The sequence below is a fragment of the Acanthisitta chloris genome, unplaced genomic scaffold, assembly GCF_000695815.1.
Source record: "Acanthisitta chloris isolate BGI_N310 unplaced genomic scaffold, ASM69581v1 scaffold8988, whole genome shotgun sequence".
Taxonomy (NCBI): domain Eukaryota; kingdom Metazoa; phylum Chordata; class Aves; order Passeriformes; family Acanthisittidae; genus Acanthisitta; species Acanthisitta chloris.
In genome coordinates this window covers 1-25,689 of record NW_008688655.1, presented here as the reverse complement: position 1 = coordinate 25,689, position 25,689 = coordinate 1, and the positions used below count along the sequence as shown (strand labels likewise).

The window sequence follows — 25,689 nt, the reverse complement described above, 5'->3', positions numbered from 1 at the left end:
AGCTACTAATCACAGGAGCAGAACATTTTGATTCAAGATAGAAGTTCACTGCAGATGAGCAGAATGGGAGAAATTCAGTCAATCTATGTTAATTATTGAGCCCTTAACACCAGATACAGTTTAATATATTTTCTATTTATAGACTGTTCTTTTTGTTTGCAGTATTTCTAAGGCTTTACTTTTTATTATACTCTTTATAACCTTTCAGTGTTGATAAATGCAAGACTGGGGAAAAGGAGAGTAAAGCCCACAAAAACTTCAGATCTTATGAAAAACATATGAATGCTTCTTAATGTATGAAGAAATGTGCCTGGATCCACCAGGCACTTGCTCAGAAGCAGACATGTAATTAAACACAAACTCTTGGCTCAGCATTTCCTTTTCCTGAAGCTCATGAAGGGACGTGGCTGCACGGGCAGACACTGTCCTCGAGGAACGTACATGTCTGCTCCTAGGTGAACTGTTGAGTCCTGACACCTCTAGCAATTCACATCCATTTTCCTCCTGCTGTATTCATGCATTTCATTTCCATGTTCTGACGTGATCTTTGGTGGTGCTTTGGCTGCCATCAGTGCAGCAATCACACTGTAAGCTTGGCAGCAGAAAAGACAGCAGCCATCACCATGGCCAACAAGACAGGCAGGCAAAAGGAGTTTCCATTAGGGACTGAGGTCCTGCTGTTAGTCCCACCCCAAATATTTTCATCTCTGCTCAGTACTGGGAACTGTAGTAACAAGTTCCTGTTTTGCTCTAGTGCTTTAATTCAAGGAGGTTTGCGAGCTAAAAATGTTTAAAATGCAGACTAAACAGCAGAGTATTTTGCCACTATTTCTGGTAGTTTTGTCCCAGACATTTGGTTTCAGATCTGTGATTTCCTGTCGAGAACACACAAGTGTGAAATACTTGTTGATCCGTTTATTCATTTGCCTCCTGGCTGATCGCAGCCATTTTGACAGAATGGATAAATTGACTTGCTCCTTGTTGGTTTTTTTTTTCCCAAATGCTTCTCTATCAGCCTGGAAGCACTGCCCCAACTATCACTCCCACACCCTGCACCCTCCTTTTTTAGAGGCTTGCTAAGCCAATTTCACACAATACCCAGGTTGTCTGAAATGCCACAAACAAACTCTCGCTATAGCAGTTTCTGCAACTCCATCTGCCAGATGAAAACAATACATAATATTGAGAGAAATTATTTTTGAACAATTCAAACCCAATGAACATTTTACAGCACTCTGTGTAACACAAAATACATCTGTGACAACTGCACTTGGCTACTCAAGGCAGGATTTAACTATTTATCTATGACACATCTTAGCAAATCATCTGTTTTTCCAAGTCATGAACAAACACTGTGCTTGGGAAAGGGAACAACTCCTGAGCATTCTCATTGAGGAAATGGCAAAGGTAACAGCTTTAAGTGATGGGGCAAAACTCTGAAAAACCAGCACAAGATTTTCAATGCAAAGTAATTGCAGTAGGCTAACAAATGAGTCGCTTTGCTCCACCAGACATGCAGTGGAACACAGTGCATTTAATTTATTGCAAAACATACTGTCTCCCTCCAGTTTGACTGGAGCAATGGGATGCAGCACTGCCAGGAAAAAGCTGAATAATGCAAACTTGGCACCACATAGTAACTAAATGTTGATTCATGGAAATTATGAGACATTCAAGGGGACAGGTCCCAGGCTCCAAATTATGTTACACTCTTGTGTTGCCCCCGTGTGATTATAGCAAGTTTGCCTAAAATTTGCTGCTCACTCTTCTAATTGGATTCCTGCAAAGGGCAGTTTGCTGTGCCATGAGCTTGTCACTTTATTCCTGCTTTAACTCCCAACCACTCAATTAATATTAAATTCCATTTATTATAAAAGCATTTGTTTCTACCCATATGATGCTATCAGCAACCATCTCATTAATATTTATTTCCACAAAATGGCCCATTGATGTTAAGATCTCAGATATAGCTAGTAACTTTAAAAGGGGAAAATATGTGAAGCCAAGAAGGTCAAAACAGAACATGAGCTGTAACAGAAAACACCCAACCCATATGAATTTAACTCCTTCTTTGCAGAAAGCTGAGTAACTACAATAAGGTTGGTGGAGAGCAATGACAATGTTAAAACTCAATCCAGTCATCAGAACAGAATGAGGAGTGAGGGCACCAATACATCTCTCCCTGGGATAGGGAATTGCTGTATCTGGCACACCAAAGGGAAAAGGTGCTGAAAGGAGTCATGGAAGGGGAATGCTCATTCTCTATCTTATTTCCCCATGAGCTGAGTTGCCTACTTTCCAGGCTCATTAAAACCAAATCAAAACCAGAAAACTGAGAACTGTGGATAACCTTAAACCCTGGGATAAGGTTAGTTTAAAGCCCCTTTTCCTCAGCATTCTCTTCTGTGCTCATCACACAGGGAATTAGCACAGCCTGTCCCAGCTTGACAGTGTGGAAGCTCCATTGGACTGCACACTCTCCATCCAGGGAGTGAAGGAGGAGAGGACTGCAGAAGCTTTAAGTGTTTCAAAAATGCTGGTGTAAAAAGCTCAGGGGTTCTCTTGCACACTTTCAGTACCAGGAAGCATTGCTAAGGAGAGTGAGAACATCCAAGTGCAAGCTCAGATCCTACAGACAGCGCTGAAATCAGAGAGTCTCACTAAAATACAGACTCTTCATTTCCCCATGGCTCCAGCTGCAGCTTGGGCTAGCTCAGATGCTGGTGAAATGGGAGCATTTCTTCTCTGCTCTGCAGTGCCCAGCTGCTTCTCATGCAGAATGCTCCTGAGAGTGAGATTACACATTCAGGCATGGTGAGACGAAGCAGCTGCTGAGAATGTGTATCAAATGCAGTGATTTCTTCTCTTCTGCTCTCTTATTCCATGCACCTTGAATAAAACTATGCAGCTGGGACAACAGGTCTCCCTCTAGTCATCTCCACCTACACCTTTAAACTATACAACAGGGAACTTCTTCCACCTAGCTCTGTGGCTAACAAAAACTGGGATGTTGAACTCTAACCTTCTGCTACCACAAAGAGCTAAACTAATCCCCTACAGCACATCAACACTGCTTTTGAAAAGGCCCAGACTCTAAAAAAAAACTAGATGGAAACTAAGCTTATGGGCCTTTAAAGATGTCAAGCATTCCCTCACAGAAATGCCACATGAATCTTTTTTCTTCCCATCAATTTTTTTCTTAATCAGAGCACACATGGAAACTCCCTGTGTGGCACCACTCAGGGCTCACCTCATCAACAGAAAACCTTCCAAAATTATCACCTCGGGTTTACCACTGGGATAGCAATGCTTTTATACCTAAAATTACAGAGATGAATTGACACAGCCTGGCAAATCAATATGCAACAGCAGACACTTAAACTCAATACTGTTATGCTATCCCTTTTCTTCCCACAGGTTGTTCTGTAATCAGGAACTGGATCAGAAAACCAGAGAGAGGAACAAGGACTCCTGTTTGCACTGCTGTCACCTTTGTGTTTTTGCTTTCAGGTCTACTCTTCTTGCAGATTTTGAAGCACAAGCACATTTGGGAAGCACAGCAAAGCTAAGCCTGCAGGTTCCTGCTCTGGCAGTCAAATACACTCTAGAGAGCTGCAAAGTCTGTGTAGGTCTCCCCATGCTCATCACCACCACCATGTTAAATGGAACAGAAGATTCTTGATCATCCATTTTCTTGAAGATGTTTGTGTGAGGACTTGAGTCAAATTCCTCTTTCTCCCCCGAAGAGCTGAACTGGCATTTTTACCATCAAGGCTGTGGAGCAGTTGTGAAGTGCCCAACCATTTCTGAAGAGCCATTGGGGACCTGGTGCCAGCTCCTTATTCACAGATGACAATCATCACCATAAGCAGAAGAGAAAGGCTTCTGCCCTCCTGACTGCAGCCAAGTGCTCCACAGGAGTTGGCTTTGCAGTGATAAATGTCACGTTTACAATGGGTTTTGCAACACGAAAGAGCATAATTTGCTTTCCAGGGACCTGTGCTTGATTATCAGGAGAGTTAGAAGCATTCACTGAAGTCTAATGAATAGAATTAACACATCATTTAAACAGGGAGTAATATGTATGCAAATGAGAAAAAGTTAAAAATAAGAGTTCAAGCCATAATTTCAGAAAATGTAGACTGCATCCTTATGAAATATGAATGTTTCAATTCACCTCATATCTTTACATCTATGTTAACTGCTTTCCATGAGAACAATAGGGTGCATCAAGCCCATTCTGATTTTTATATTTGAACTTGGACTTATAAAATGGATTATATTGAAACATGAATAATATATATGCTAATTAAAGATTGCATTTAATGACATAAATAAAGACGAGGACCAACACAGGCTAATTTCCATTTGCAAATTTCCTAATTACTATATTTTCCTTTAGAAAGCAGAAACTTTATTTCCACAGTCTTGGGGAAAAAAAAGGAGAATATTTTCTTTGCTCAAATTGTTTTAAAAATCTTTTCATCTTTTTGGTTCTTTAGAATTGATCTCCACAGAGATATAATTGCTTTGCCTAGATAGACTGAGCATTAAATAGCACCCAAGTCAAACTATGGTGATTTGTGCATGCAAATGAAGTGATTTAATTATTAATTATTATTAGAATTTTTTTCTAATAAGGAACTGTTGTTGATAAATAGAAAGTTTATACACCCCTCAATATCACAAACATGTTCAGAATAACTCTGGCAGATGTAAACCAAGTAAATTTTCTCGATGCTTGATAGGCTGTTAATCATTCTCTATCTTCCCCTTTCAGGCCCCCAAAATTAGACAGAACAAGGACATGGGACCATTGTAGAGTTGCAGGGAGACAAGCAGAAAGCATAACTTCACTTCTGCCATGCAAAGCCAACAGCAAAGAATAACCAGATTGCAGGAAAAGCCCTTTTAAGTTAAAAGGTTTGTTTCTACCTGTAACAGTGAGGAAAGGGGTGGAAAATAGATCATTCAAATGAGTATGAAGCCTGTAATGATAACAGGGCCAGGAGAATCTTTTCTTGCTATTGTGTAAATGTTGGTTCTGTGGATAAAGAAACCCAAATTCAGTCTTAACTGACAAAACCAGCATTTGCAGTTTGATTTCCTGAGCCAGCAAAGCAAACCCATTTACTCCCTGATTGAAACAGCACACTGAATGCCTCAAAAATAGGGAGCTGTATGAATGGGAAGAGACTAACCACTTTGGTACATTTATGTCCCAAGCTTTTATCAAAAAGCAAAGCAAACCAAAAAGATGACAGTAATATGGCAGGTACAAGGAGCGCCTCTCCTCAGCTTTCACTTCATGTCTGTAATACCAGTGGCTATTACCAATGGACACTGAAATTTAGGAAACTTATACGACTCTGAAGAGTCAATGATCATTGTTTTGAGCGAAGATGTGGTCGGAAATCCTCCCTCCATGCCCTCAGTACTGCCAGCACTGTGTAACTGCTCCAGCTGCTGGGGAGCCCATCCTAGCACTGTGAGACAAGAGCTCTCCTGGTCCTGGCTCACCACTCTCTGCCCTTGCAGTGCCCATCCTTCCACACTCCTCCTCTCAGCATTAGTGGAACTGGTTTGGAGAAATAAATACCTTGAGAAAAGGTGGAAAGCAGCTGGAAAGCTGCCAGCCCAGTTAACTTTGATCGCTTCTCTAACAGCATAAGATCCTCTTCACTGATGATCCCCTCAGTTGCTAACAAACTGTGAGCTCAGCAGGTGTCACTTCCAGCAAGGGGTTCAGGAGATGCCATCCCCCTTTTTACAATTACACCAAATATCAATCAGCAGGGGTAAACTCCGTTTCCTATCTCCAGTCACCACTAGTGAGGGATTTGCCACAGCTGAGGAGCCACTGGATCATCAGCCTCATGCCCATGCAAAAGGAAAGACATCCCTTTACACATTACTTGGAGAAGTCCCCATCCACAGGAATTCAGCATTCCAGCCCTGAGTCCAACCTGTGGCATGACACAACATCCCTCCATCCACAACAGCTTAAAACATCTTTGACACAGAGGTGAATGAGAGAAACTCATGCTGCTACAAAATGTGAGGAATTTTACCAGCAGCCACTGGAAACTTTCTGATGCTGGTTAAAAAATGGGTTTGGAGAGTGAATCACTGTGTGGAAATTTATCCATTTAACTGACAATTTGATCAGAAGGAAAACATAAACCAAATTTGAGCCCTCAGGGAAATATGTCATTAGTGAGAAATGTTTTGATTTATTCTCCTTTTTTTTTAACAAAACATTAACAGTATTTTTAAAATTCAAATTTGACTTATTTCTATTAGTTTATAAATGTCAATTTGTAGGACATTTCAAAACATTTTTGCTCTATTTTGGAAAAGAAATGATTTCCAAAACATGAAACAACATGATCAAGAAACAACATGAAAAACATGATCAAGACCCAGGCATTGCTACCTATGCCTGTTTCAGCTTAAAAGTTGGAACTCAAATGGATTTCAACCTGTAAGTCAGCAGAGTAAAATACATGCTGCTCACAGCAGTAGAGGAACTGTTTTCTTTTAGACTAACAAACTCAAGTGTTCTACAACAAACTGAATGAATTCATATACTTGCAACATTTGGACCAGCAGCACAACATGCATTGTGCATTCCAGGGTGTTTTCTTCCCAAATTGCACAGGTTTTAGGAACAGTAAAATGAAGTCTACCTCTACTTGTTACTGTTTTACTAGTGTGCTGATTCCTAGCATTTATCCAAGCAGTTAAGATTGCTGAATTGATTTAATATTCTTACCCTATAATTTTACACTCAGACCACATCCTGCTGTGAAATTGCTAGTGCTAATGTTAGTCCAAATGCTGCTGTGGGACTTAGGACAGCACAGGGCCCTTCAAATAGCTATATTTTATGGTTACAAGGAGAGAGAAAAAATATAATTTATCTGGTTGCTGTGGTTAATTCACAGTTTCACAGCAGAGGATACAGTTCCCCCAGGGTACATCTAGTTGTATTATAGGATATTTCATTCACGGTTTGTCCGAGACATTCCTCTAGCTCTGAATCTAGCAATTTATGAGAGTAAATCTACTCCAGAGATACCTGTATACACTTCAACACATGCTCTAACATACTAAGAATATTGTAGAAAATATATAAACTAGCAGCAGATCAATAGAAAACATAAACAAGCAACAGATCAAATGACAACGGGTAAATGAATTGTTTCTTTGAGCTAAGAAGGGGAACAGAAAAAGAATCCATCCATTTTCTCTAGCTTTTTTTAAAAGAGTGATTTAATGTCACAAAAAGCATTTGTGAAATTTGTTTCTCTTGTAAAAATACCTTTTAGAGCCTTAACAGTCAGAGCTCAAAAATTTTAAAGTTGTATAAAAGCTTTCTGTACAGTAGCTTGTAACCTAAGAGATCAGAAGGGCTGAGGGAGTTGGGTTTGCTTAGCCCTGAGAAGAGGCTCAGGGGTGGCCTCATGGCTCTCTACAGCTGCCTAACAGGGGCTTGGAGAGAGGACAGGGATGCAGTGAGAGGATTAGAGGGAATGGTCCTAAACTGAGACAGAGGAGAGTCAGATTTGCTGTTAGGAAAAATGCTTTCCCTATGATGTTCAAGCACTGGAATAGATTGCCCAGGGAGGTGGTGGAGTCACCAACCCTGGAAGTGTTTAAGAGGTGTTTGGATCTGACACTAGGGGATATGGTTTAGGGATTACAGCAGAGTGGCAGGTTAATGGTTGGACTTGATGATCTTAAAGGTCTCCTCTAACCTTGATGATTCTATGATGAGCAGGAGAAGCCAGTGGTACCCAGCATCCTCTACCACTGCAGTTATGAGAAAACCCACATTCCACACAATATACCATTCCTCAGCACCTACAAACCCATTCTTCATGGAGCTGAATCAGAATGTTTGAATTTAAAAAATATTTGTTCAAACTTACACAATGCAAACTAATACCTTTAATCCAGTTACTGTACAGATAAAATCTTGTTCCTTTTTTTCCAGACCTCACCATTACCATTATGGCAGCACTGGGGAAGGCATTTCCAGAAAAAAAATAAATTGGCAATTAGTCCATTTAATTAGTTCCACAGAAACAAAACAGAAAGATCAATTGCAGCCATGACACGGATCCCTCCTTGCCTGACCTCAGCTGCCCTTGCCTGCTCCCCTTTGCTCTCTCTTCAGAAGGTAGTTCTGGAAATGTTGGGGAAATTTTGCTACACCCCTAAAGAAAGCACTGAGGAGGGTGTCAACAGCAGTCTTCCAACTTGCTGTCAAGACTTTTCCATAAACTTCATCCCCTTAGGGAAGGCCTGTGGGCAAAGCATAGTATAAATATCTCAGCTCCGATGGGACACATGATATAATGGATTAAAAATAAAAAGTATACTTTTTGCATTTGGGAGTTCTCAAGGTCACCGACATGATATTTTGAATTCTAGTCTTCCACACCTGAAGCATGTATTCTCCTGCTGTTTGACTCATGACTGCATGCTTTACATCATCTTTTTAAACAAAGGTGATGCAGATCTGGGCTCCCACTGAGTTCAATGGCCATATCCATAAAAGTGCCTGCAGAAAAGATGTTCACACAGCTGACCCACATGCTACAAACAGTTTCAGAGTAAGAGTTCTCATTTAGAGGTATTTTTACAAATGATCACAAGCCAGCAGGCACCAGCATTGCCAGTGCTGAGCTGGGTGGTTTCACAGCTGTGAAATTTGGGTTCCTCAAGCAATCACCATTCCTTATCTTCTGTGCATGAAAATACTTTCTCTCCAAGGATATCTCGACTCAGCCATCCTGAGTGCTTGCTCACAGGGTTTTTGCCCTTGGCACCAGGGGTGGCCTCACACTGGCACTCACTGCAGCTAATGGAGGAGCATTGACATGTGCATTGTGGACGGTGCCTTAGATAACACACAACGAGGGCAATAATCTGCAGCTATACCAACCCCTTCTCCTCTGTTTTGTTTTGAAACTGCAAATCATTGTTGTACTCTTAACTCTCCCCTACTTTTAGGCTCCCTGCTGTAGGAGAACAGATGGAACAAAACTCCAAACAGACTTTTTTCCACCAACCTGTGGGTCTCCTGACACAGTTGTCCTCTGCAAGCTGCCTTTGCAGCTTCCTTCCATTCTCTCTCCAAAGCCAGCACCCTTGCTCTCTCCTCCCCCCAGTTCTTAGAAGTGCTCTTTTATTGGCTTCACATTATTCACTTTTAACATGATGCATTTAAACTGTGTCTTTCAAATGCTTTTTTGGGCTTCTAGGCTGTGATTAACAGGACAATTTATCACACTGCACCATTTCTCCTCTTTCTCATGCTTGCATGTGTGTTTTAAAGCTCCACTGCAGAGCTGTGGAGAATGGGCCTTGAAGGTCCTGTGCAGGATCAATGACTTCTGTGGTGCTCCTCACCATGTTTTGGAGCCTAGAAATGGTAGACATTCTATAGACCACTGCTTTATTGTCTTTCCTATTGTGAAATTGCTTCTAATGTCCAACCTAAATTTCCCTCTCACTGCAATTTAAGCCAAAGGCCTCTTATCTTCAGCACAATGGGTCCAGAAGATCAAGTGTCCCTTGCAGAATCTTTCCATGTACTAGAGCACTAGTTTCTCCTCTCTGCTAACAACCCTGCCGTCTACCTGATCTAACAACCTTCCTCATAGAAATGGTATATGGTAGAATGGCAACCAGAGTCCTCTCTTATTTACACCTGGATATATATCAGCCTGCAATAAATCTGGATTTGCTGCTGAGAGAACAGTGATTCATGAAATTCAGATGAAGGCTGGATAAGTGTGACACAGGAAGAAACTGGTTTCAAATATCTGCCAAAAAGTAACTTGTAATTGCCACTGGATACCCTTGAGAATCCATTTGAGATGCTACAGCTTCTTCAGTCACATGGACTCAGATTTACAAGGAGTGCAGATTTGAGTGGGATGACTCAGGTTTAAACCTGAAGCAAAATCTAAACTGTCCTATTCTTGAAATGGGACTATTGATTTTTGATGTTGCTCCTGATACTCTATAATAAGAATTAGAAGTACTATTTTCTGAACTCTGCACCACTGATCTGCATTTAAGCTTGGCAAGTCCTTCTCCAAGTTCTTTTCTTTCTGGTTGTTGTTGGTTTGCAAAGCAGCAGTTCACTACTGGCCTCACCAAAGAAAAGGGAATCTTGCAGAATTCTGGTTTGCATTAAAAAGCAAAATTAGTGTTAATTAAAAAAGAGTAAAAGTAACAGGCATATAATGAGAGAACATGCCCCTTTCCACAGTCAAGCTCTTAACAGATCATCCAGCATGCTTAAAAAGCAACTTTCCATCTGCAAATCTGTCTCGCTCTCTTTTTTGTCTAATGAGCATGAGTTAGTCTGTTCAAAAGCCCAAATGGGCATCTTGGGGCCAATTCAGCAGCAGGGGGTCTGTTACTATAACAACTGACAACTCCTGTGATTTCTGAAAGGCCCTGAAGTAGCCCTTTGGGAAATGGTTATTGAACAAGAAGTTGGGAAGGGATGGCTGCAGGTGCAGGTCCTGAGCTCTCCTGCACACAACCATGCACCTCTGCCTCAGCCCTTCCAGCACAGAGCCAGCCCCATGTCCCACCACCCCTGCAAACAGGCAAGTTCAGCTCCCTGCAAGAGGAGACGAGAAAAACCCATGAGCCAACAAAGGGAGGAACGGCCGCGGTACACGACGGTTTGGTCTTGGCGGATCTACTTGTGGGCTATGCCCCTTGCCCCAGGCTGTGCATTGCAGGATGAAAGAGCACAGATGCTGTCAGAGAAGTTTTCATATTGATTTTCTTTGTAATGGAAGAACGATGAGTGCTCAAAGTATGATACCAACAGCTAGAACAAGTAACCGGCAGCTGCCCTAAGCTTAGGACTTGAAACTGAGCTGCCTGACATGGGCACAAAGCATGGGCTCAGCTCCCCGTGTGGGATAGGAGAGAGCTGATCACAGGCCTGCTCCCTTTTAATGAAAATGAGCAGTACTTTGAGATACAGCACTCAAAGGGCCCAAGATTCAGTACCTTTACCTCTGGCACTGACAAAATCACATACAACCTGGATCCTCTGCAGTAAAAGCTGAAGGACTTTTCCTGCATTGCCTGGGTTGAGACAAAGACGTCATAGGACTCAGAATCAGGCTGGGCTGCATCTCACTTGCCAGGCAGTGATCTCCCCCATCCCCATCCCTCTGAGGCTGTTTGTAATCATATGTGGCTAGACAAGGCCATTCCCAGAGGAAAACAAAGGCATGCCCTGTTTGATAATGAGCAGGGAATATCCGGGGACTAAGAAGGAGATGGAAGCGGCAAGAAACTTCAGCTATGCCACTCACCTCCACGTTTTCCCTTGTCTCCCTGTGATGTTGCCTGTGTCCCAACTTAGGAAGTGTCTTGCCCTTGTTGTTTAATTCTCCTCACTGCCTGCGACGAGACGAGCTGTGTTCTGGGGCACTGCCATCCCCAAGCTGAGCACAAGCACCTGGATGTTGTCCTCAGGCATCACTGAGGGCAGTGTCAGCATGAGCATCCCCATCCCTCCTCCTCATTCCTGCCTCGTGCTGGTCCCTCAGTTGTGCTGGTACAGCTCTGTCTGGTTACTACATGAACTGGACTGGGAGCTAATCTGGTTTAAATCAGGACACAAAAGCCCCTCTCTTCTTTTTTTTTTTTTTTACCATGGATTATTTCACAATCCAGCTCCTCACACAGTTGTACAAACATTTGCCTTGAGGTCACAGAGAGCAGAACAAGGGCAGGAACAGAGGACACTGCTTGAACTGCTGCTATTGAAATAAATACTCATGCAACTGCACTCCAGGCATTGTTAAAATTAACACCCAGGGCCTCAAACAGAGTTACCACCTAGCATCCTCCATGAGTGAGAAAATGAGCAGAATCACAGATATTTTAGAGTAAGCTGAAAAAAGCTTTTATCACTGTAAGCAAACCATTTTACAATGGTCTGTAAATTTGCAGTGTTCCTTTTCCAATCAGTACAGTAGATGAACAACACGTTGTGTACTCATAACCTAGAGATAGGTTCAAATAACCATTTCAGCACTTTTTACAATCTGCTATAGGCAGAAGTTATTTTTTCCCCCCCAATTAAGTTTTAACGCTGTCTTAGATAAGGAGCTGTGCAAGATCCCCAGAACGTAACACTAAAAGGGAGTTTTCTGAGGCATGGCTATCAGACATGGTAAATACAAGGGTTCTTAGGCTTATAGTGCAACTTTCATTTATATATTACAAGCTGATTTGCAAATACAGCTGACCAATATTCTTCAGTGCTATTTTATCAGGGACAGAACTCAAATGTTGAAATATTGAACACCTGAGCTTACTCCCCAGTGAGGTCTTTGTCACCGAGTTCAACAACAATACTCTCAACCCGTAAGTGACTTGGCCCCAGGTCACACAGAAAATCAATGACTGAGTCAGAAAAAGAAGCCACATCTCCTGGTGCTCAGTCTAATTTCTTCTGCACAGAAAGGCACTGCCCAAGAAGTACTAAGCTATGCCACAAGACCCATCCCAAGGATTCAGTTCAATTCGACAGGATGCTTAACAAAACCCTAAGGAAGCTCTTACAGTCCAGTAAATTCTATAGGGTTTTGCATAAGGAAAATTAAAGACATCTTTTTCCCAAGCTGTCTTATATACACACACGACTATAAAACAAGCAATGCAAGCTTGCTTGCTCTTTGAAAGGCAGCAGCTGTGTTGTTCCAAAAATCCCTCCTGAATGTAAACATATTAGCACTGTATAAACAGCTTGATTTAATAAGAAATGCAATACAATATTCCTGCTTTGTCTTTGGGATCACGATGTTGATGGTGCAATAATTCAAGGTGAATTATGGTATCTATTCAAAAGAAAGAAAAAGAAAACTCTCCAGCTAGAGTCGTGAATTAATTTCTTCCTCTTAGCTGAAAATGAGAAATGGCTATAATTTAGTTCCCATTTAAAAGTTGCTGTTGGCTAAACTCTAAAATCTTAATTGCTTCTTAATATTCTCTGCTTATTTTTTCCCTTTGGAACCACAGTCTATAGGACTGTAGTGTTTAGATTAAAAATCAGAACAGAAAACAAACAGTGGAAGGTCACCACTCCCTCCTAAAATATGTTGGGTTTTTTTCCCCAAATGACAGAACTTAATGCGGATCAAAGTGTTTTAGTTGATTTCCCAACTATAGTCACCCTTCTGCACCTCCGTGAAAAAGAAAATGACACTGACCCTGGGTTTACCTTAAAGTGTCAGTACTCAGGACTTGTTCAATTTGCAACAGAATATAGTGGAAGTTCTAGAAAAGACATGTTTCAAGCCATATTATGGCTCAGCATACTATGGGAACTTGCCTTGTTGCAAAAAAACTAAAGTCACACTCAATCCCTAAATAGTTTGGAGGTCACTACCAAACACTCTGCAGTTCTCGGAGCTCGAAGAAAAGGCTGTGTGAGTAACAGTGGCAAAGACTGCAGACAATCCAAGTCAAATTTTAAACTGACCTTGAAGAACTGCGGAAAGATCTCATGATACCGAGTCTGGGTATAAAATCACAGATGCAAAACAAATGCCCAGAAATGCAAAAATAATGTGCTTGAGAAACTGCACCTCACCATGCCCACGTTTTAACGGGCTCTAGACGAGATAGCAGGGCTCCAGTGAAGAACCTAAAATCCCAGGAAACAGTTCTCAGAAACACTCAGTGGTTGGCCCTATAACACATTATTTCAGGAACCAGTACGAAAGGAAAGAAAGCAGAAAAACAAGTACCACTGTGCCACTGCAGGAGCAAATGGTGAATCTATATGGTGAGTAAAACAAGGACCTGGTCTCCTCACCTCCTCTGTCTGCTAGAGCTCAAATTCTCAACTCGATATTAAGAGAAATCAGTTTCAAGCACTAGAGGTCCTGGGAGTAACAGTCCTCTTCATCATGCCCATGACAGCTCAAAGATCAGCCAGGCCAGCTTTTCCTCAAGAGGAATCAAAGATGCACAGAAACAAACTGAAACTACAGATATCATTGTCCCTCCTGCCCAGGAAGTCCAACTGCCAACCGACCCCAGCGGATGTTGTGGCTCCTGGTCACTCCACGATTGTGCTCTCCTCATTCTTCTGGGATAAAAGGCAGCACATTTTTTTGCAGCTTCATTATGCTGACCTAGTTTATTTTCCACTCTACCAACTTAAAATCACACAGCCCTCCCTGCGCAGCAGTGCCATTAAAAGTACTGAATTCAGGAAACTTTAGTAGAAAGGTAATTCAGAGCTGCTGCTTGCCTGCAAGTTCCCATCCCTTTTCATTACTGAGATGGCCACGATGTGAAAAGATGGAAGTGACCCTTTCTCTTCAACATCAGTCACATTCTTTCACCATTTGTCCAGGATCCACATGGAAAAGAAACTGAGAACAGCAAATTACCTCTGCAAATAAGGGAGTCTCGTTCAGAAACGGCACAGATCATTTCCAAATATATTCAATTACAAGGAGTCTCTAATGAACACAGCATGGAAGCTCAACAGATAAAAGAAAGGAAAAGCTTCATCAAACAATGACTGTTTCCTATCACTCTCCTTTTCAAATAAAGGGAACAGAAAATGAAGCTTCCTTATAAGAAGTCATCTTCACAAAACTTATTCCATTGCTCTATTGTGGAATGAGCTGCAAAGGGTCCAGACAGAGATAAATGCTTTGCCAAACCTTCACAAGCAACTTCCCTAACTCCTAATTCTGGTCTTCTGGTCCCTGGATAACAGGGCACTGATGCAATGGAAACAAGCAGAAGGCTTCTCTCTGCTTCACTGTTCTGCTTATGTCACCTCTGGTCTCAAATCATCTAATCCCACAAATGCTCAAAAACGCAAAGGCGAAAATATCATTTGTTTTAGCCTCAAAATGTATTGCCAAAGGGTAACTATGTCTCTTCTGCTTTTTCTAGTTCTCTGAGTTTTGTTTTGCAATGCTTTTTCTCACACCAAAACAAAGAACTGCTGTGCAAGAAAAGCCCCCTCGGTCCAGCACGCCTGTCCCCTTGAGGGTTATCCTTTCATCACAAGTGTTTCTCTGCTGTGCACTTCAATACCATGTTTCCCTTACTGAAATATCTGTCTCAAACTCATTTTCATGCCGTTTGCTTTGATGGTGTTATTTAGCAAATTATTCCATATGTTGCCCATTACATTTTAAGCGAAGTATTTCTTCCTGAAAATCACTGTTCCTTTCAAACTTCCAAATTAGATTCTGCAGTGTTTGAGACTCTCTTTTCTTCCTTCCTTTAAAACACTCATGGAGCTAAACAATTTATTTTTTCCTAAGGAAAGGCAATCACACTGCAAAGGGCACACAAAATGCTGTTACTGCTTCAGTGACATGGTCTGCACACTGTGAAATGTTACTGTGGATGATTTGTGTTCTACTTGCTTGTTGATTTATCCTAAGACACATGTTTACTTTTTTTAATACATTCCCTGTATGTGTTAGAAATCCTCAGAACTATGAAGGCAGACACATGTGCTCTCAAGTTTCTTTATTCTTCTCAATTTGTTGCCTCATATTTATCAAAAAACTTTAACTGCTACATGACACAATTTCCATGTCTATATTAATTTTTAATCTTTACCTTTTTTTTGGTATCAATTTTAGACAAGAAAATTGATCTACTGCTCTCAAGGGTATTAATTAGAAACTCATAATTTTACTGAAGCCAATGAGGAATGTTAACTATTGATGCATATTATGGAGTGCAGAAAAGAAACAATTACTGTCCATATGCAAAATAACAAACATTACTGGAAAGGTAATTTGGTTTCAGCTAAAGTCTTTGTTAATGTATCTTCCTTGATTTATGCATGTATTTGTTATTACGAAGCAAATAAAAATTTTATGAGGTGAATGGTTAGGAATTTTGAAGACAAAAATATTTAACTTTAATTAACATATCTTTAGACTAGAGTAATATTATGATCTATAATAGAAGCTAATATTTATCAAAAATTAGTCCCTTAATATTGGTCACTGAGGCAGTATGTTCCAACTTTAATATCTTCTCAGGGATGGTATTGTTACTCTTCGAGCAAATTAAACACTAATTTTGCCATTTTTTTTCTCGATCCATTAGTGAAATTGCAAAGAAATGGAAATATTTTCCAAACAATGAGAGGTACCAACATTCTTCTAGATAATAGCTGTTAGCAATGTATTTTAAACCTTTTCCTCCTTAGAAGAGCATTTTGAACCAGATAAATATTATTAACCCCTCGTTACAGTGCTTTGAGATATACCATTTCCTTCTGGGGCTTGCCTGGTGTGACCGAGTTTAGTCCTTCAAATGAAGAAAATATTTCTTGAAACACAGGACACTGCAATGGGATCTTCAGAACCCTTCCAATTTCAGCTTTTGTGCACATACCACTGCAACTTTATTTGCTGTCTTACTGCAATGATGTTCATTACTTACAAATGTAAACAGAAATGATTTTCACAAGACCATTGTAATCTATTTATTAATTCTGTCAAATGTTCTCAGCCTCAATTTGGCCAATTAATTGGCAGTGAAATGGATATACTAAAAAACAGCTTGGTACTTTTTTAATTGATTCTGCAAATATAATGATCAATGGGCTGGTATTTCTCATCAAAGCTACTTTCCTGTGTCCCATAGCATCAGATTTTGAAATAATTCCTAAATACCTTGTATGTGGCTAATCTCTGGTTAATTTTAGCTTCCAGACAAACGAAGTGTCTTTGGGTTCTGGTTGTGACATAAGCAGGTGCTGCAGGTTTGAATTTACTGTAAATCAAACAGAGATGGATTTGTCGATACTAATCCTAGTCTCCACCACCGAGCCTATGCGCATTGGTCTGAATGACAGTGTCTCTTTGCAAGAGGCAATCTTTACTCTTAAGACCTTGCAGGCTGCACTTCTGAAGACTTCACCAGTGCTAAAGAACTTTGACTCAGAGCATTGCTATGGAATGGGAAACAAGCTTACCCCCCTCCTTCTTGTAGTAGTCAAAGGAAGGAAAGAGCTGCTTAAGATTACACAGGAGGTTTGTGGCAAAGAGACCCATGGAACCAAGGCCAGTCTCACTGGCCTTTTCTCCCACAACCACCTTTCCTGAAGGCCAAGACAAAGATAACTTTTTATAGCTACTATTGAGGGACTAATTGTTAAAATACTTGTCGTCACTACAGCTGCCTCTTACCATTGCTAAAGCTCTACCAAGCTCAGATGCATGACACAAAAATCAGTATTTAAGACAGCTGAATAGTTAACCAACAAAGCTGTTCAGCATCCAGAGAATCATCTAATGCATCTATCACTGTAACTTCTAGGAAAATAAAAAACCACACGACCACATTAATAACACCACCTGCAGTGTGTTTTAAATCCTAACCAGTCTGCAAGGAAAGGGAAACAGGCTCACCTCCAGTAGACAAGCACAGCGATGAGAAGAATGAGGCACACGAAGGTCAGTGCTGAGACCACAATGAGTGGGATGATCCATTCCATTTTACCAGGAGAAGGTCTCGTGGCCATGCTGGAGCTATTCTTGTCAGCTGTGTGTTAAACACATAACAAAACCAATCACTGAATGAAAAAAAAGCATTACTGTATGGAAAAACGTGTAAACAAACCAAATAACTTGTCCGTTTTACATGGTATGAGTAAACAGAGCAGAGATCTAACTGCAGGGTGGGACTCCATTTGTCTTCAGTCTGAGACATGAGAGCACAGAAGTATGGTGTTTATTGCCACATATGGCTTGGATTTTACTACTGCCTGTAATTACGGTCTCATAGACACTTTTAGGACTCTTTTTCGTGCAAGCACCTATTATCAGATGTGGAGTACCCCACTGAGCCATTTCACCACGGCAACTAAGTAAACGCTGTGCTCCGTCATCAGTGTTTGCAGATAAATGCACTCTGTTTCTCAACACTACAGGACAGCCCTGTTTGCAAAGCTCAGTGTAATACTTTGCTTCAGAAATAAATTTCTTGGTAACTATCTTAAAAAAAAAAATCCTCAACATGTTGGGTGTCATGTCACATCATTTGCAGAATTGTCACAATCTGGTGGGTTACTGCATATGAAAGCACTTTTTAGCATATGGATTGTCAAGATGGGTGGATGAATGAATGGATAGGATGTGTTGTAACCGACAGAAGAAATCATTATGCCACAGCTTTTGAACAAAATTAAAGTTCATCAGTATCCTGAGATCTGGCCGAGTAATTCCACTTCACTTTTTGCATGACATCTCATTAAAATTATTGTTACATAAAAAGGATAAATATCTAGAGGTTCTGCAAGTACTGGAGCCAGTGAGCATAGACACTATACCAATGTATTTCAAAAGACACCTAATTTGTGCAAATGATGTAGACTTGACGAATAAATTTGCTTAGACAGAATGATAAAAGAAAAATACAGCAGCAGATTCCGTATCTTATTCATGTTTCCTAACAAACAGGCAGTAGTTGATCAATACTTGTCAACAGGACATAATGCAAAAGGATTAGTATAAACAGCTTTAGATTTCAACGAGGATTGAAACATGCACACTTGACTTCTACTTTTTAGCCTATGTGAGTCTTTCCTTACCAATGTGCTTCCTTGCCCTCACTCAGTATTATCATATCTTCTGAAACTGCTGCAAATCCTACCAGAAGAACATAATTGCCTTTTCACCATAGGCAGGCAAAACACAGATAATTGGAAGTCACCAGATGTCACATAATATGAAGTCATACTCTATTTTAATAGCATTTAGATTATACTCCTCCGTAGGCAGGAGTAAAATTCAACTAACGTGGAAGTAAAGGTTAATTGTAAATGCTTTTGCCTGACTGCTGAAAACAGAGCAAGGCTGCAGGCTGCTGCAAGCCCAGCAAGAAATCTTTCTAGTATAAGAACTAGGCTGATAGAGGTAATGCCCTTTAGCAAGCAGCCTAAATGAGGTGCTAATCAGAGGGATGTTTGGAGGAAGTGAACGGGCACTGTGATTGAACATGTTTGATTTCCTTGACTAGCAAAGAATAAGGAAAGAACAATCCCAAAATTAGAGCAAAGGCTTATTCTATTTGCCAAACTTACAAAATCATAAGTCTTTAGACACCACTGCATTTCAAATCATTTAACAGCATGAAAAGAGTAAGGCTGTAAGTGTTACTAATCAGAATGGTAAAAGGGAGAAAGCAAAAAAACCACGTGCTGTAGTAAAACTTTGTAGGAGAACCAAATAGTCCCACCACCTTACAGGCACAGGGGTGTTGCTTCAGTTCTCTCCAAGGACAGTACTCTCTTTAGTTTCATCTCCACGTTTCAGCACAAAAACATAAGTTTCTGTTTGCATGGGAAGAAAATTAAATTCCATTGTAAGCACGGCATGGGTCAGAGTCCCAATGCACACTATTAAATTCTGCAGTGCTCACCATGCTCCTCTTACTCAGTCTACTGTGTAGAACACACTTATCTGCCCCTGCCAACTCCCTGTACCACAGATGTGAGGATAAGAAAGTGCTCAGTATGCTGAGTGCCAGAATAGCAAATGCCATTCCTGCATGCTGATGGCTGTCCCTGAAATTCTGGTTGGGAATGCCCAAGCAGTGATGTGCTTCAGAAAAAGACACAGTTCCTGTGCTGGCTTTCAAGAAAAGGTCTAAGGTGTTTTCCACTGCTTAGGTAACGTGCTGAGAGAGCTTAAACAAACCAATCCTAATAAAAACTGTACTACAACAGCAGCTGGAGCCAGAGGTACAGCAGTGCAGCTGGAGAGCTGGCGCCTGTCTTGAGTGTCATGGCAGAGAAGTCTAAGAAAAGCCAGCACACTGGATAACTTGGAAAAAGAGTTAAAGAAAGCACACACAAATACAGATCTGCGCCTTTACAGTTTCCTGTTCCCCTATGTAACAAAATAAGAACATCACAAAAAAGAAATAGTCACCATTTCACCCTTTTCCAAAGCAAGAATGTTGAGTCTTGCTTGTGTCAACAGCATATCCTTGTAACAGTACCCACCATAAGCTGTATTTGGTGGGGGAAGCTCAAAAAATGGACTGGGAAACTCCATTTTTGCTAAGAAATGTAAACAGTTTCCAGTGGCATATGCCTTCGTTGAATTAATTCAGTTTGCCTTTTACTGGCTTGGAATTCATCCCAGTAGGAAGGAATAAAAATTATTACAGCATATCTGTTCCAGGAGGTCCCACATGATACAAGCCCTGGCACTGCTAAATCTACTCCTGTGTTTGGAAAAATCCATGACTCCTGTGAACCAGCCATTCAGCAATTCCACCCAGGCACTGGATGGATGAGCCCTGGCACAGGGAGTATGAGATGGTGCTGGGCAGCGAGGGAGGCTCTGGCAGTGCAACTCTTGCACAAAGGTCAAGGTAAGAAAGGGGCATTCTACAATTTGTGAAATGTACTTTTTATTCTCGGTAATTGGTTCCTGAGAATAGAAACATGTTTATTTCCCTTAAGGAACACTGCTTGCTATAATAAGCAACCACAGCTCTACTATATAACCTACCTACCTTTATCATTCCTTGCCATTGCACAAACTGCCAGGACAAAGTTCTGTTTGTTGTACCATTACAGATACCATTACCCAAAGCACAGCCCTGCTGCTGAACTGCCTCAGACCACCCAGACTCTTAAAAGAAAGCCACTTGCTCATCTTTCCTTTGACTAAATGAAGCTATGAACGAAGTAATATCTTACAAAAAGGTATCAATTAATTCTAGAATATAGTATCAGCCATATTATTAAATGACAAAAAATGAAACCCATGTTTCTTAAGAAGGTGTTACCTTTGATACCAGCTCATGTCATTGTGCAGTATTTTCTCCCCTATTTCTTTAAAGGCATTCCAGCAGGAGTCCCAGGCTGTGCACAACTAAGCATGGCTTTTCACTGCTTTGTAAACAGATGCCAATCATATTTAATCCTATATCTGAAATGTATGGTTTGCAAACATAAAATAATTCAATCCTTTTATTTTCAAGCCATTCTGCTCTTTGCTTCTGTAAATTGCCATGCAAATCTCTGAAGATATTTAAAAGCTGTCTGGACACAATCCTGAGTAACATGCTCTAGGGAACTCTTCTTGAGCAGGGAGGTTGGACTAGCTGACTTCAGTGGTCCCTCCTGCCTTACCCATTCTGTGATTCTGTGTGAAAATGGCTCAAGTGCCACGTGAAAATACAGCTTAATAATCCTTGCCGCATATGGAGAAGAAGAAATTACACAGATGTTTAATTTTCTTAATGAGGTTATTCCCAAAAGGCTTTTGTAACCTCAGACCTGGCAAAGACTGTTCTAAACACCAAAATTCAGTCTCTGCTCAAAGCATACACCAGGCTCAAAATTTAACCCTGCACAACATGATCCCTCTGGCTCTACAAAGTCCTCTTGTGGCAGGAACATGGCAGAAGTGGGTGAGTGCTGTGGGGGGATCTGGCTGAAATTTGGATGAAGAGCCAAATCCACATCTCTGTTCTCAGTCCCACCTCCTGACTCAGGCAAAAGCCCCAACTGGACATGTACTACTTTGCTCACAACAGCTCATTTGTTATCTCCTGTCAAATACAAAGGATCTGTTTAACTGACTGGAGAATCAACTAAAATTCTGTGGGACAATATCTGCCCTAGCCTGATTAAAATGAATCATCCTGGTTTTCATTTTTTCCCCCCTCTTTTTTTTTCCTTTGGTAGAGTATCATTCTAATTGCTGTTTTTCTAATTTTCAGGTTTCAGAGTCAGGGACAATGCTGAGCAGCTGTGTGTGTAACAGTTGCAGATCAAAGGTACAATTAGCCTAATGTGGGCACCAAAACAGAGAAAAGGATGATCAGGAAAATGAAAGAGGAGAATGCAAGCAAGCGTTCGGTGACAGAAGAAAATCATTAGCATTGGCCAATACCACCAGATAAGAAGAGGCCAGTGCCATTTGGAAAATAATGACATGGCCTCAGGAGAGGTGTGTGTGTATGTGTGTGTGAAATAAGCACTAAAAGAAAATGAGCCTTGCTGTACTAATTGGCCTCGCACTTTGCCTGTAATTTCTCATGAGTTCCCTGTTCTCCTCTAATCATCCACACTCTTGAGTACTTCCCCATTCAGTTATCTTCTTACAACTGCTAATTTGATGCTATATAATTAATTTTACAAGTGTACATTGTTATGAAACAATTTTCTACTCTTTAAAATGATTAAACTTTCTACTCACAAAAACATTTCTGAAACCCTGACAGCTTTTTAACACCTGCTTTCAGGGAGAAAAGATGCATCCAAAAATGTCTCTGCCCTCAGTGGGACACAGTAAACTGCAAGGTTGCTTTGGAAGTGGCCTGCACACTCTTTATACTGTCCTGGTGCTCAGGAATCCTTTCAAATACTTCTGGTAATGCCCTCTTGGCTTCATTTGTTGTCGTGATTTCGGGTTTATCTTGTTATAGAAAACCTTTAAGGCCCTTTCTCATAGGAAGAGGTCTTACTGTTGCTGGAGTTTGACTGAACTCAACTTCTTGCATGAGCTAGGTCAGACCTGTCTGTGTGAATTGACAATTTTCATATTACTGTGGTAAATAATTAAGCTGAAGTAACTAGTCTTAGGCTTTTGTGCTAGTTTAACTAGTCTTTGGTAACCTAGAACCAGCCTGGAGGAAAGCTCCTTTCCCAGCATTCCCAAGCGTCTTCTCACAGGGTAGCACTCCCAACAGGCCAGCCAGGCCTTACTTGGACACATCTAGTTAAATATTTGGGCAAATTCTGGGCTAGGTATCCCCTGCAGAAGCCCAGTGGCACAAGATAGACAGAAGGACTTGCCTGAAGAGACTTTAAAGGACAAGGTCCTCACACTTGGTACAAAGAGATTCAGACCAAAAGCCTCTGGCCCAAAGCCAGTAAGAAATATCTCAAAATGTTCTAAGAGTTGAAAACCACTAGCCCTTCTCAATGTCTGGACAGGGACTCACCAGGTCTGTAACCAACCTAACTTCTTCCACCTGGAGGTCATGGACAGGGAATGAAGCCCTACCCCAAGAAAATGGCACAAACAGGCCCTTCTTCATCTCTGAAAAGCCATTCTCAGGCCTTTTGCTGTTGAATGTCCTCTTCAGGACACTGAAGGGCCTGGGAGAGGCTTGTCTGGGAAGCTGAAAAAATGTGACAGCTCCTTCTCATCTCGGGTAGGTCACCAAAGGTTTAATTAAGCTTTAACTAAGGTTAATTTGGGTGAAACAGGCAACTCTCACTGATCTTTTCCCCCATCAAACATATGCTGATTATTAAGATATAATTCCCTACAAATGAAAGCCACTTTTGTAAGACATGGTGATCAGAGTAAGTTATCCTCCCTCCATACACAAGCATGAAATACCTAATCGGCAGAGTCCTTTCAAAACTGATCACCTTTGAGTGCAGTCTTCAGGCACAGTGACTTCAAGCCTCCAAGCCTGGAATTGAGCAGAGCTCTTAAAAGAGGCTGTCCAGTAGGAGGCAAAGCTGTACTGAACCACTTTCAGTGACAGTTCTCTGCATGCTAAAAAGAGACAGACTAAGGAGATACAATTCGCAATAACCAGTATTTCTTAGCAATACTAAAAATATTTCCCCATGTCACTGATTTTCATCTTTTTCCTCTTAACTTCACCATGGAATTAAAATAAAATCTAATAACAATCTCTTTGTCACAAGCTAAGAAGTAAGATCAACTACCCATCATCCCATTAGGGCCTTTCTAGGTCTTATATAAGAGATACTGTACTTGGGACATGCAAGAAACTGGTACATGAGAAACAGGGAAGCCAAAGGCAGTAAGAACTGAAGGTAACTATTTCAGAGGCAGGTTTATCCAAGCACTTTGAATTGCTGGGGTTTGAACCTAACTGGTGCTGAATGCCTACTCCCAACACTGCAAGGCATGGCTAGGACAGGTATCCTCCCTCCTGACAAAAAGGTGATTAGTGCTAGTGGCATGTTGAAAGCTTCCTGACAGGCATTTCAGGCCATATTCAGTGGGAGCATTAGACTTTGAAGATTTCCAGTTGAGGAGAAAGAAAAACAGCCGTGTATTTTTCAAAAATCAGCACAACCTGGGTGCAGGTTTCTTGGCTTCTGCATTGTTAATCTGATCTCTTACAGAAGTTATGATTCACAGCATTACAGTCAGGTCAGCATTTCTGTAACAAATGTTATTAAAGATTGGATTTAGCTTTGTTTTTTAAATTGGTTCCAAGCTATAACTGAGTGCACAATGACTGCATTTTGGCATTTATCAATGTAGGGAGAAATAAATAGGCAAGTTGTTTTTTTTTCACAGTACTCTAGAGCAGCTTTGATGGAAAAAGAAAATTACAAAACACACTATAGAATAGCAAAATAAAGAATAACAGTAAAAAAACCAAACCACCCCGAACAAAAAAAAGTGCACTGTCTAATAAATGCTGTGGTAATACACATAATCACTCAAATAAATTTGTCACCATATCTAAATCCCAGTCCTTACTCTGCAAATAAATCCACATGCATGTACTCCATTTGCTCCTTGCAGTTTTCCTCACCAGTGCCTGGAGATCCCCAAGCAGGAACATGTGTGGACACTCTGTACAGAGCATTGGGAGCACCCTGGGGTACTTGTTTGCACAGGCCTGTGCAGCAAACCCTGACCACACTGGCTTGATGCACATGCAGATCACCTGGGCAGGCTTCCAAAAGATTGTGTTTGCTGTGTACATAGTGTGGAGTTGGTACATACATCCAGAGTTGCTGTGTACAGGAGCACTGGTAGTTCTCCCCAGGACAAACAGAAAATCTGTGAACTCTGCCTGGCTAAGACTTTTTTTATTCTGAACAACAAAAAGAAAAAAGGCAAACCTAGTGCAGAAGGAGCCTTGTTTTGAAAGATCAGAGCATGTAGGTTTTGTGATGAGAAATAAACCAGCAATGATCCTGTATTTGAGAGACTATCTCAAAGCCCAGTCAGGGAGAATCCTGCAGATACACTAAATTAGCTTGCAGCACATATAGCAAACTTCCCATGAAACACCACTTTGGCACAGCAGCCACTCTTCCAAATTAATTTCACAGCTATAGTTCACTGCATTCCCCTCTCTTTTCTTTGAAACAAAATTCTTGATGCAGCATGTTGGGGGTTAACATTTTTCCAAATTTTCTCTTCAAGTAAGCTACAAGGACCATGAAACTGTACCAATAAAAGAAAAGCATGTTCCTTCCCCCTCTGCTCCCCCCAGTAACAATTTGTGGGTTAGGTCCTGTGATGACCTGCCCCTCGGATGAAGCCAGGCACCACAAACATGTTGTATCTACTGGAAATCAGTAAGGAATTTGGATTGTGTCATATTCCTATGCTCTTATGTTAGTAAAAACGGTTTCCATAGAGGTCACTCACCTGGGTTAATGGTGATGAATCTGTTATCTGAGGGGTATTCCTCTGGAAACCCACCCTCCTTCGGAGGAGGTTTTCTTGTTGTGTCTGGTCTTCTTGGGATCTTGCCCAGGTACAGTTCGTCGGTGAACGCTGGCGGCACTTGGGTGGAAGGGAGCGGCTGGGGCTGAGTGTCGGCTTCGGCAAAGCTCTCCTCCTCGGCACCTCCAGCCGTGGGGGCAACATTTTGGTTTGGCTC

At 41.1% G+C, this 25,689-nt stretch overlaps 1 protein-coding gene across 1 annotated transcript in view; it reads right to left on the bottom strand.

Moving 5' to 3' along the window:
- The window catches only part of PTPRG (protein tyrosine phosphatase, receptor type, G), a gene marked incomplete at its 5' end in the record, with an annotated part of 76,346 nt that extends 50,660 nt beyond the window's left edge, over positions 1 to 25,686 (bottom strand). The window contains 2 exon segments of the mRNA XM_009081112.1: positions 17,463 to 17,595; positions 25,455 to 25,686. Of these exon segments, the coding sequence (XP_009079360.1) occupies positions 17,463 to 17,595; positions 25,455 to 25,686 (365 nt within the window).
- Positions 25,687 to 25,689: the final 3 nt, after the last annotated feature.